At 34.7% G+C, this 12,485-nt stretch overlaps 2 protein-coding genes across 2 annotated transcripts; one reads left to right on the top strand and one right to left on the bottom strand.

Moving 5' to 3' along the window:
- On the top strand, window positions 1–6,302 carry LOC120275663 (magnesium transporter MRS2-F-like). Its single transcript, XM_039282323.1, has 6 exons — window positions 1–481; window positions 1,960–2,220; window positions 3,315–3,443; window positions 3,739–3,884; window positions 4,621–4,756; window positions 5,759–6,302. The coding sequence occupies exons 1-6, from the start codon at window positions 77–79 to the stop codon at window positions 6,035–6,037; spliced, it is 1,356 nt and encodes a 451-aa protein (XP_039138257.1). The 5' UTR covers window positions 1–76; the 3' UTR covers window positions 6,038–6,302.
- A 737-nt stretch (window positions 6,303–7,039) lies between these two features.
- LOC120275984 lies at window positions 7,040–9,837 on the bottom strand. Its single transcript, XM_039282724.1, has 8 exons — window positions 9,631–9,837; window positions 9,447–9,536; window positions 9,176–9,235; window positions 9,043–9,082; window positions 8,532–8,625; window positions 7,795–7,854; window positions 7,613–7,704; window positions 7,040–7,396 (listed from the first exon to the last, which is right to left on the bottom strand). Exons 1-8 carry the CDS (start codon window positions 9,750–9,752, stop codon window positions 7,310–7,312), a joined length of 645 nt encoding a protein of 214 aa, XP_039138658.1. The 5' UTR covers window positions 9,753–9,837; the 3' UTR covers window positions 7,040–7,309.
- Between the last annotated feature and the right edge of the window lie 2,648 nt (window positions 9,838–12,485).

Raw genomic sequence — 12,485 nt, 5'->3', positions numbered from 1 at the left:
TTCACGTCCTTGAAATGCGAGGATCTCTCATCTTAGGAACCCTAGAAACCCTAGAAACCCAATCGGAGATCTCGCGATGATGCGGTCACCGAACCCGGCACCGGCGGCAGTGGCGGCGGCGGAGGACGATGGGCACCACCGGGTATCGGCGCCGGGGGCAAGGAGGAAGGGAACGGCGAGCAGGGCGTGGCTGGTGGTGGCGGCTAGCGGAGCCTCGTACCTCGAGGAGGTTGGAAAGCACTCAATCATGCGGCGGACGGGGCTCCCAGCGCGCGATCTCAGAGTCCTTGATCCGTTGCTCTCGTACCCGTCCACGATTCTGGGAAGAGAGAGGGCGATCGTGATCAATCTGGAGCATATCAAGGCTATTATCACTGCTAATGAGGTTTTGGTACCGAATTCGAAGGAGCCTTCGGTGGTTCCTTTCGTTCAGGAACTTCAGGCCCGGACCTCGAGTCCTCATCAGCCGCCGTCGGAGCAGGTATTGTGGAATTCCTCTCTGTTTCTCTTGTGTTGTTTTCTTTGTGGCCGTGTGCTTGGATCAAAGGAAATTAGTGGAAAAAATAAGAAAATATGGAGGGAATTGTGTTCTTTTTTATGATAAAAGTGATGAAATGGAACCCATCTGTAGAAAATTTCTTTTGTGTTTGGCGTGTATTTTTCATTTTTTTTTATCTTTTAATTCTTTATCCCCAAATTTGAACACAGACTATTTGTTCATTTTTCCTAATTTTGTTTATTTATGAATTTGTTTTTGCAAGATGTATAATTTTTATTTAAGAAATTAGTTTTTCCATTTTGTAATATTTAGCGTTCGATATGAGATGAAATTAGATGTTTCTATGTTTGTAAATCTTCTATTCTTGCCATTGCTCTGCATGGAAATTTTAATTTGGGATGTGCAACCTGTAATTTTCATGGACAGTGTGCTTTTATCAATGATTGCATCTCTATCTTTCTATTTATGTATAAGATAACAAATTTTTTATGAATTTATTTTGTTTTAATTTTTTAATTTTTTTTAATTTTTTTTTCAAGGAATTTGGTTGAAAATTTTTAATTGGGGGCATGAAGCTTGAGATTTTTAGGAACTAAATTAATTTTCCCTCTCTGTTTATTGGGTTTGTTTTTAGTTGGCTGACCAACACAAACTCTCAAGCTTATAGAAAAATGGACTCAAACTTTTAAGATACAGCCAATTTCAACTCTCTAATATGCTCATCTGATATGTGCTAAAATTTTAATTTCTTTTCTTTTTCTTTCAAGGAATCTGATTGAATTTTTTTAATTGGGAGCATGAGGCTTGAGATTTTTAGGAACAAAATTAATTTTCCCTCTTTGTTTATTGGGTTTGTTTTTCGTTGGCTGACTAACACAAAAGCTCGAGATTATAGAAAAACAGAGTCTAACTTTTAAAATATGGCTAACTTCCACTCTTTAATATACTCATTATGAAAAATAAAATAAAATAACAAATGCCTCTTTTAGTTAGTATATGTGCACACTTATTGGTTATGTGCATGCTAAATAGTTATCTTTGCTAATTGCATTGGCTTTCATTTCATGTTAGGCATGCTTGATCCAAAACTAAAAGCTTGAATTACTGGAAGAGACCTAAGTTGGTATGTTCAAACCAGCATTTATTCTTTATTGCTTGAAATGTGGGTAACCATTGTTTAGCCCTCGATCATGATACATGTTTTCCCTACTCCTAGAGAACTAATGTATAAATTATAAGTTATGTGCCTTCGTCTGAACTTCCAATGAACTAATTTGCTTACAACTGATCATTACTAATTCAGATTTTCTGCCAGACTACATTTGGCCTGAGCAAACCACTATGGGGTTAATTTGATCAATCTTCACCAAACTGATGATAGAAGTATTTGATTTTTTTTTTTTCTTCTAGTATTGACATGGTAAACATATGGATAATTTCTAGTATCTGTGTTCTACTAGGCTGCGGAGTCCAGTGACATGGATGGAGAGAATAGGATGAAGGCTGTTGTATCATCTCCTAATCAGAGTGGTGTAGGGGGACAACAAAGTGGGAGTCCCAACCAGTATCTAGCATCAACAACTGGAAATGTTGAAATGGCAGAAGGTAGCCCAAGGCCTCCATTGGACTTATGCAAAAATGGTGTCACTAAAGTATTACCTTTTGAGTTCAGAGCACTTGAAGTCTGTCTTGAATCTGCTTGCAGATGCCTTGAATCTGAGGTATAGATTTGTTTTTACCATGGCCTTTCTCTTTAAGATTATTATTGGATTACTCCTTATAATAGTTTGCATGTTGTCTAAAATATTTTGTATTTTTCACTTATACATGCTTCACATTAAAAGCAATATGAGTTATGTACTTGCATATGTGATAGAACCCATTTTTCTTGTTTATTTTGTAAATATATATTCTTCTACTTCATCTTTATTTTCAGCATGCAACTCCTAATATCATTAAAAGATATTATTGTGCTGATGTATAGAGATTCACTGTTATCTTGTTATTGTCCCATAGCAAACAGAAGTTCAAAATATGATGAAGATAATGTGAGTTTGTGATGTGCAAACTTATGCTTTCAACTGTTGTTGATGATAAATTTGAATATGACCTGCCATTTGGAAACTAAGAGGCATAATTATGGACTGCTATAAATGGTGCACAAAGTATTGTAAAGTAGAATACTTCGATTTGTCTGATTGTTTTTCTCTTTGTGAGTTTTGTGGCTCTGGTTTTATAAACTTCTTAAGTTGTTTGGTTGGAGAGTAAAGCCAGAATAAGGCTTTTGACAAGATTTATAACCACACGAGTTAGTTATTCCTGCAAGCTTTATTATTACTTCCCCATCTTTATAGTGGAATTGTGTTGCCCATACTAATTTAAGGTTATCATAACTGGGATGAAAAAAAAAAACAGCAACCAGATGTCATTTTCCTCATTATAATTCTTTTTTTTCTAATTCTTACCAAATTGGTCTCAAGTCAATGGGGCCTTGGCTGAACATTGAACATTCTCCCTTATTTTTATGTCGCACCGACTAGTTGTATGATATATTAATATTTGCTTCGTGGACATTTTAAATAGATACTGTAATTTCTTACCATTTTATATAGTATTAATTAATTTTTAAGTACGATTTACCACCCTTTTAACCCTTTTCTAACATCTGCTCATTTGCAACTTACTATTATTAAGCCTCAGTCTGTTGTGTATTTATATTTCATTTTGAAAATGAAATATGTGATTTTTTACAATTACATTATGGTTGGCATAATTTTTATGTGTCAGTTAAGCTTACAACTTTTTCTTGTTGTAGACATCAACATTGGAACAAGAGGCGTATCCAGCTTTGGATGAGTTAACTTCTAAAATCAGCACACTGAACCTTGAGCGTGTTAGACAAATAAAGAGTCGTTTGGTTGCTATTTCTGGCCGTGTACAGAAGGTGATCAATCATTTGTTTTGATTGCTGCAACCCCGTGAAGTGATAAATTTACTACTGCCTTCTCCTTTCAAATTTTGTATAAATTAGATAATTTCACCTGGATGAGTATTGGGCTTACATCAATTGGTTTGTGCAAAGACCCTAATTGTCTTGCATCATATTTGGTCGATGGGAGTCCTTGTTTGCTTCGCTGCATTATTTCTAAGTGAATAGAAATGAACTCACAATCCATTGATATATGTTTGAAATTTAGTTTTATTTAATCTCTCTCAGCTGTTCTGTTTATATATGATAGGTTAGAGATGAACTTGAACATCTACTAGATGATGACATGGATATGGCTGAGATGTACTTGACAGACAAGCTTGTTCGCCAACCAGTTGGTGAAACCTCGTCAAGAGTTGAGTTAGACAATGATGTATTCGAAGTGGGTGAGGATAGGTGAGTAACAATTCAACAAACAAAAGACAAATGTTATTTCACTTCTTATCGGCACTTCTCAAAAGGTTTTCTTGCATGAGTTTTTTCTCCTTACATAATGCCATATTGGCCTTCACTCTTATGGAAATTGTTTTCAGTAATGAGGGTTAACTTATATGAAGTACTTTATTGTTTATTGCACAAAAGATGGCATGTCTGATGTATGTTTTATCCCATGTTATAATAACTGAATATCATGATCCGCAGAAAATAATTTATTTGTTTGTGATGGTTATGTTCTTTTTTCCTCACAGCAATGTATAAATATGATAGTGATTTCAAGTAATTGCAGTAATGTCCACATTTCCTTTTATAGAGGTGTAGATGCTTTTCCTTGGATTTTTTTATAAAATAATTAAACTGCACTTTTCAGTTATCTTGGTTCAGGGTAAAAAAAGGAAAATATCTTGTTGCAATTTTCAATTTTTGTTATGAGACTACACTTTAGTATTGCGAATCTTATGCTTCTATAAGTGCTCTTTGCCAGCGTAGTTCATGTTATTCAATCTTTAAATTGCTCTTAAGCCTGCTGATCTTGCCATATCACTAAATTGCTGAGATAAATATAATTAAAAAAAATATATCATATATGCTTTATGGATCTGCATATCTTCCTTCAAATTTTTTGTTGTTTTGTTCTTGTGGGTAATTGATATCATGCTGGACATTTCTTAGATTGCATTATTTGAATATATAGGGATGAAGATATCAAGGATGACGCAGAGAGCAGCCATGGCAGCTTATGTGGTTTCAAGCCTAATATCGAGGATCTGGAGATGCTCTTAGAAGCTTACTTTGTTCAGATAGATGGAACCTTAAATAAGCTATCAACTGTATGTTTGCTGCAACCTCTTCCTTTTAATTTGTGTGCTCTTATTATTCTTTTCCTTTATTTCATCAAAAGAATTTTTGAATGGCATGTGATTTCATCATGGGCTTGAGCATGTGTACTTGTTTTGTTAATACTTTAATTAATTCACATCAGCACTAGCGTGCTTTGTTTTTTTTACCATTTTTCCTATTGTTTACACAATTTTTAGGAAACTTGGGATAGGATGCAATTGTTTCAATATCATGTCTGCTGAGTTACGTCTTTGCTTGTATCAGTGCTCATGCTTCTAGATTATGTTTGACTGTTTCTAATTTCAAGTGTTTGGGGAATCGAGTTCTCCATAACATAACATTGGAACACCGATCATTTGATGCAAAGGGCATATTTGAGCACATAACATATACAAGCATCAAACAGAACAGTTGATTAGTATTGTTGAGTTCTTACAGTGCATTACGTAATCTCAGTTCTTACAGGCAAATGCATTGGAGACATTGTGACATTAAAATGTTAGTTCTGGTTTTTTTTAGATCATATATGAACCGAAGGTCAATATTAGACGATCTGAAACTTATTTAAATTAATTTGCTGGAACATCTCAACTCACACAATGCTGCTTCATCGATGGGTTGCATTCTCAATTACCAAATGATGCAAAAAACTTAATTTATAGGCAGAATCTATTTTGAAGCGTAGAAACGATTGTAGAGAAACTTCTTTTGCATGGAAATCAGAGATGAAATACAAAGCCTGCTGATGCTTTTGAACAAACCATCTTATAAATTTCTGAAATCAGAGTGATGATTCTAGTTATGTTGTAATCGAATCTATGGCCTTTGAAAAACTACATACTTTTATCATGTGAAACAATTTTTTTTTTCTTTCTGATTAGAAATTTGATTCAGGATATGCGAGTTAAATTTAGTACCGAGTACTTCAGTTATTTTCTTCTGAAGCACAAATGACTGACAAAATTTACCTTTCTCTTGTGGTATTTGTGAAGCTGCGAGAGTACGTTGATGACACTGAGGATTACATCAACATCATGCTTGATGAGAAACAGAACCAGCTTCTTCAGATGGGAGTCATGCTCAGCACAGCAACTCTTGTGATCACAGCAGGGGTCGTGGTCGTAGGGGTGTTCGGAATGAACATAACCATTGACCTCTACAGCGCACCTTACGCCAAGTTCTGGGAGACGACATTAGGTACCATCGGAAGCTGCATCATTGTTTATATTTTGGCCATTGGATGGGGCAAGAAGAGTGGTTTACTGCAGTGATTATTCACAGCTTCCACAAATAATCATTGCCTACACTCCCATGTATTGACATAAATGCACCTGCATTTTAATTTGCACATGGTGTTTCTTCGAAGGTTCGGCGAAATTCACCAGTGTAAGCAAAAGAATTAACAAGTTGGTCAGTTCTTAGTCTGATCTACCCTCTGAAACTTGGAGTTATTTGACTTAAATACCAGCTTTCACTTTATGATGTATACGGTTACCTGTGTCAGAATAATTTATAAAATGCTTATGTTATCAGGCACTTGTTATATATATATATATATATATATACTTTTTACACCTTGTTTCATTAAATAAATCTATTTTGAGTAATGTTACTATTATAAGCCAGTTTTTATCAAATAGATTTTTCTACCTAATGATCAATATTTTTCTGGGGATCATGATCATTTTAATTGTAATTGAGTTAGAAAGCCTGGTTACTTGGAAAAGTAATGTTACCCTTCCCTTAATTAAAATAAATGTTTTAAAATAGATTATGTATTTTTTTTAAAAATTAATGACTAGTGTTGTTTGCTAATGTTAATGATCAATATTAACATTCATTTACTCAATTAAAAATTAAGAAAGCTCGTGGGATACTTCCAAACACCATTTTAGGTGTTTGTTAGAAGGGTTTGGTCTTAAACCCATTCAGAAATCTTCTAAGCATTTTGTGCGTGTGTATATATATCTCTTTACGTTACGCCAATGAGAAAGGAAATAAATTTGAGTAATTTGTTTCTCATATAATGAGATAACCAACTCTAAAAATAATTATGTTAAAAACCAATTTATTTTACTATGTGCATCATACCAATAATATCTTTCCTTTTTTATATGTGTTTGTGGATAACACAAGATGATCTTCACATTCCCATTCTAGTCAGTTTTTTATGCATTAAGTTTATTTTAACTTATAAATTTAAACAGGGCATCTCATCTGAAAATACAACCATCCTTTTAGATCATATCATTATAACCTATTCACTTCCTTGTTAAGAGAAAAGTCTTATGCATTCAATGATGCAAAATAGACACATCAAACATTCAAAATACAAATAGAACCAGATACAAAATAGCACAGCATTGTTGTTTAGAAACCAGCAGTTTGTCAAAATACGAAAATCACTCAACTAACTAATGAGCATTGTCTAATCCTATAATTTCTATCTACATAGAATTCAGGAATACGACACTGGAATTTGCCTGGATATTGGTGAGGGTCAGTTTCACAAGTGAGTTCAGGCATGAATTTAAAAGCTCTTCTCATTCATCGATGGTGAAGTCCTCATCTGAAGCATTGTCCAGAAATGAACCAAGAGTTTTACGGAGAATGCTGAAGGATTTATCATCCTGAGGTTCAAAAATGTAAATAAATGAACAAATAAAGTATGAGGCTGGTTCTGGGTTCAATTGTGTATCTAGGACATGCAACCATTCAGAACAAAAGATTAGGGAATACTTCATGATATTTTATAATCAAATTATAGGATTAAGTTACTAGAATCAGTAGAACAAGCACTAGAAAAATAACCACATTGGTTTGAGGAAATCATGCAAAACATATACCTGCTTCTTCTTTTTCAAGGATTCTTCTGCAGTTGATATCTTTTGAGCACATTTCTTCTCTAACTCTGACAATGTAGACTTCTCCTTTTTCCCTGTATTAGTAAAGTGGACAGATAGGCAAACATTCCTCTGCAATAATAATGACACCAATTATAAATTTTGGGAGAATTCTCCGTGCTCACGTTGTTGTTCATAACGTGCAAAGAGATTTTCCTTTTCATCTTCATACTTGGAAAATATTTCTGCAAGAGAAAAAAGAGTAAACTGAATAAAGTTATAGAGTATCTGCTTATAAAATGGATAAAAGAAATGTGAGCAGTGTTATATGTAAACTTCTCTGATCCAAAAGAGGATGCCTATCATTAACTTTCTGTGGTTAGCCTAACAAGAGAGTGTATTATCAAATTTCAAACATCTTAAACAAATCAGCTAAAATGACATAAGACAAAATTTATCATTAATCCACAGTTATAAAAAATAGAGAGAGAGCTGAGGATCAGCTAAAAGAAATAATATGGTGAACAAGCCTTCAACTAAGCCAAGGTGGAAGCTTATTTGACAGATACCATACTCACTGCCACATTAACTCCTCGTGACTACATAACCACCCATCAAATAATCCTGTTTCAAGCATCATTATAATAAATCTCCTCCTAAATCAGATCATAACCCTGTGTTAAACTCTATAGCTCTCTAAGTGAAACTTGACACTGCAAAGTCATCAGAGAGCATTCTTCTTTCTATTTCACTATTGGAATTAGAGAACACTCCAACTTCCTTGCTAATCTTATCAAGAAGAGCGGTTATTCACACACATGCACTGTTCCAATAAACAAATAACACAACTAGCAAGGAGCAGGAATTATGTGAAGCTCAGTACAAAAAGCATGCAATATGCAAAACTACTATCTCCAAATACCTTTTAAAGTCTGTAGATGCACAGCCTTCTCCTTGAAGAACTTCTCTTGATCTGCTTGGAACTTAGCATGTTCATTCTTCAGAGTGTTCTCGCACTACAATCCATACAGCTCATCAAAACATCAAAACAAGGCATAAATAAACTTGAAAATGGGATCTTTCTTTGTCTTCTTATTTTTTCTTTTTTAATTTTTGCATTATTTATACCCTTGAAAGGCTTATTGTTGCAGATACACCTCTATAAAGTTTGCAATTGCTTTTAACACCCCAACATGACCAAGCACCTTACAGATACACCCTTCAGGGATATACATTGCAAACATCGAGAATATATAATTTATGTTTTGCATATATACACTCCTGTAGGGGTAAGTATGCAACAAACTTGGCTTAAGGAATACAAGCAATTCCAATTTTTATAAGCAAATGAATGCAAGTATGAAGCTTTGCAGGAGTATATTAGAAAAAATAAATCCATGATTTCATTTAAAAAGCCCAAGAAATTATAAAACCTCTTTAGAGCTCTTCAAGAGGGCCTTAAGAAATGCATGCCTGCCAATAAAAGTTATAAACATAGTAACAATAAAGCAACCATTTCACAATATTTCAAAAACAAAAAAATATATAAATACAATTTCCACAGACCTTTCCTTTTCGATTCTTGATTTAGCATCATCTATCATTGATCGAATCTCTAATGCCACACTGGAACCAAAAGATTGCCAATAAATTCACAGGTTTCAAGCCAAAAGTACCAAAATCTCAGCAAGCAAAGCCTAATCTAAACCTAAATCTATGATTCAATTCATCAATTTAGTTTTCAATTTAATTTGATTAGCCAAAAGAAACACAAACGAAAGAGATTGATAGCTTCTAATATATATATATATATATATATATGGTACACATTGTTGACCTTCCGATCGTCTCTTCACTCTTTTTCCTGTCATCCTTCTGAGCCTTCTCTCTGATCTGCTGCAGAGCCGAGATGATCCCTTTGATATCACTAAAATTTCTCCAAAAAAATCCAATCCATCAAGTGATTAATCAGAAAAAAAAAAAAAACACCCAAACGAAAACCCTAGAAATGGAATACGAACCTGGATAGATCGAGATGGAGGAAGGCATCGTCGTCGTCGTCGCACCTCCTCTTCTCCGATCTGAGGGTTTGAGGCTCCTTCACCCTTCGCTTGGTGCTTCCCTTCACCGCCGACGACGACATCGGAGCTATGGATCTCGGAATCGCGGAGAAATTGGACTCTTCGAGGGAGCTCTCTCTCTCTTTCTCTCTCTCTCAGGATTCAATGGCGGGGCATTCAAACTTGGGAGCATTTTGGATGCCCTTTTATACCCTTGAGGAGAGCAGGAAAATTTCAATTTAGTCCCTGTAATTTATTTATTTTTTTTTGAAAAGATGTATAAACCACTTGCATTAAAATAAAAGAGCCCGATTACAAAAAAAATCCACTAGACGTGGACAAAGACAAGGAACAAAAAGAAAACAACAAAAGAAAAACCGACAAACAGCTACTCCTACCGGTAGGAGCGAAGAGGAAACAGGGAACCGCTAGCCGTACATTTGCAACGGGTCCTCCCCTCCGAGCAAATTTGGACTACTGATAATGTCCACCGATGGCATAATCAATTCGAGTGAAACATAAGTCTCCTCCGATGCAAAAACAAGGCCAACATTCAGCCCGAACTTCCCTTTGATAATAATGATCAAAGGAACAACTTGAGAGCCCAACTCTGGGTGTGCCATCCACCATCCAGGTCCCATGGTCCAATCCAAAGAGTTAACAGCCAACCCACTTCACATCTCAATGAAGGCTTCACATAGGCCAAAATGAAGGAAACTTCATCAACATCTCGGCCCAGATTTAGACCCGGCCCACACCCAACTAAAAAAGGAGATCCAAACCACTCCACCTCCACGTGTTGCGCCCCCATAATCCCAATTTCAAAAACCTTAACCAAATAATGGATGCCACCCGTCACCCTCACGGGAAATGGCCGAGGTATCCCCATCTCGACACGTCTTTGCTTCGAGATCGGCGCTCTATCCTCTTCCCAATGCACCGAACGACATTTCTCGGGGGCCGTCCCTGTAATTTATCTAAATATTTTTTTTATAACCATGTCTTTGGCTCAACTATAAATTTAGAGCTAATTCATTTTCTTGTGAAAAAAATAATAACTTCACACACATCCCTAATGTGGTTTATTCACATTTTGTCAAAAATAAATATAGGTTAATTAAGATGATAAGTGGCCAAGTAGCTAAGTTTACATGTGAGAAAATATCAATTTTTCTATTTTATCAAATATATATATATATATATATTTTGATGTGGAAGAAATTAAACAATTTTTTAGCTTCCTCTATCTTGGGCTATAAATGAGCCGAGCCGAGCCGAGCTTTGCCTTGTTCAAGCTTGGCTCGTTACTATTTAATCGAGCTTGAACTCGAGCCGAGCTTTCTTCGAGCTTCATTTTTTATGTTCAAGCTTGGCTCATTACTATTTTAACAGAGCTCGAGCTCTAATCGAGCTTATTTCGAGCTTTATACTCGAGCTCAATTTGTTAAGAAAATTCGAAGCTTAGACTAAGCTAGCTAACTTGATTAAAGCTTGACTTATTTTTTATATTCTATTTTTTTTTATTTAGTAAACTTATTTAATGAATCATTATCAAATGTGACTCAACTCAATTTGAGTTTGATTATATTAATGATTGTTACAAATAAAATTGTAAATAATACTATAAACTAGCTTTTAATTATACAATAAACGAGTTGTTCACAAGATTTAATGAGCCGAGTTTGGTGGTGTTCAAACTTGGCTCGTTTATTTTACGAGCTCATTTAACTTAATGAACTAGTTGACCCGAGCTTTTAATGAGCTGAGCCTTCGAATAGTAGTTTATAGCCCTATATATGTGACTCAAATTGACAATAATGACATAATCACATATACACCTTAATATATATATATATAAACGAACTCACAATCGAGCTTATAAATGAGCTTGTTCATGAGCTTGGTCACGAGATGTGTTCGTGAACCAAAACGAGCCGAGCTTTCAGCTGCTCAAGCTAGGCTTGTTTATTAATTGAGCTTGAAAATGATGTTCAAGCTTGGCTCGTTTATAATATGAGCTGAACACAAACGAACTTTTATCGAGTCGAACACCGAGCTACTCACGAACGGCTCGGCTCAAATACACCCCTACCTCTATCTACATAAAGGTACATAAATATGGTGTTATACAAATATATGTTATATTAAAATGTGGACAAGATAAAGGTCAATTTGCTTGTTTTTAAATTTTATTAAAACGTATAAGTTTTAAACACGGCTTTTAGTTAAAAAAAATTTATAATATATTTCTAATGCTTTTTTCATGGTTTGATACCGTCTAATGACATGCCAATAGGTAACAATTGTACGGAAAGAAAAGTGAGTCATCAAAGGTAGTAACCCAACTGCACAAAGAGTAAGGGTATATGCAAGTTTCAAAGCAATCATTAAGAAAAAATTAAATGTTAAGTTCACTAATGAATTGATTAAATTTAATGTGTATACATATATAATTATTGATGCCTTATTTAATTTTGTATTTTATTTTTTACATTTTCCAAGTCCGATTGTTTTTGCATATAAACTTATAGAATAATACATTACGAATGTAATGGATTTTAAGAAATTTAATACGAATGCTAACCCCGGAGTTGAGGTTAGCATTCCCAGCTCCAGAGTAAATAACCCCGGAACCAGTATTAGAATGTTTGTCAAATTTCATAAAATTTGTTCAGTGTATAGGTATTATTCAAACTAATAAATGAAAATGTGAGCTTGTTAGCTGAGGCGTGTACCACCATGTTTGTGCTCAACCGTTAGAAAAATATTTGTCAGTCATTTGTGATTTGTCTACCTTTTTTGAAACAAATAAATAA

The sequence above is a fragment of the Dioscorea cayenensis genome, chromosome 14 (assembly GCF_009730915.1).
Source record: "Dioscorea cayenensis subsp. rotundata cultivar TDr96_F1 chromosome 14, TDr96_F1_v2_PseudoChromosome.rev07_lg8_w22 25.fasta, whole genome shotgun sequence".
Taxonomy (NCBI): Eukaryota; Viridiplantae; Streptophyta; class Magnoliopsida; order Dioscoreales; family Dioscoreaceae; genus Dioscorea; species Dioscorea cayenensis.
Note: the sequence above shows the minus strand (reverse complement) of the source record. Positions and strands in the feature narration are given on the sequence as shown.

Excerpts from the sequence above, each read along its gene's own strand:
- LOC120275663 (XM_039282323.1), top strand. The coding sequence starts at position 77 with ATGATGCGGTCACCGAACCCGGCACCGGCGGCAGTGGCGGCGGCGGAG. Across the intron at positions 3,885-4,620 it reads TTCGAAGTGGGTGAGGATAG|GGATGAAGATATCAAGGATG; the intron begins GTGAGTAACAAT and ends TTGAATATATAG. Across the intron at positions 4,757-5,758 it reads CCTTAAATAAGCTATCAACT|CTGCGAGAGTACGTTGATGA; the intron begins GTATGTTTGCTG and ends GTATTTGTGAAG.
- LOC120275984 (XM_039282724.1), bottom strand. The coding sequence starts at position 9,752 with ATGTCGTCGTCGGCGGTGAAGGGAAGCACCAAGCGAAGGGTGAAGGAG. Across the intron at positions 9,083-9,175 it reads TCAAGAATCGAAAAGGAAAG|GCATGCATTTCTTAAGGCCC; the intron begins GTCTGTGGAAAT and ends TTTTATTGGCAG. Across the intron at positions 7,855-8,531 it reads GCATCTACAGACTTTAAAAG|AAATATTTTCCAAGTATGAA; the intron begins GTATTTGGAGAT and ends TTTCTCTTGCAG.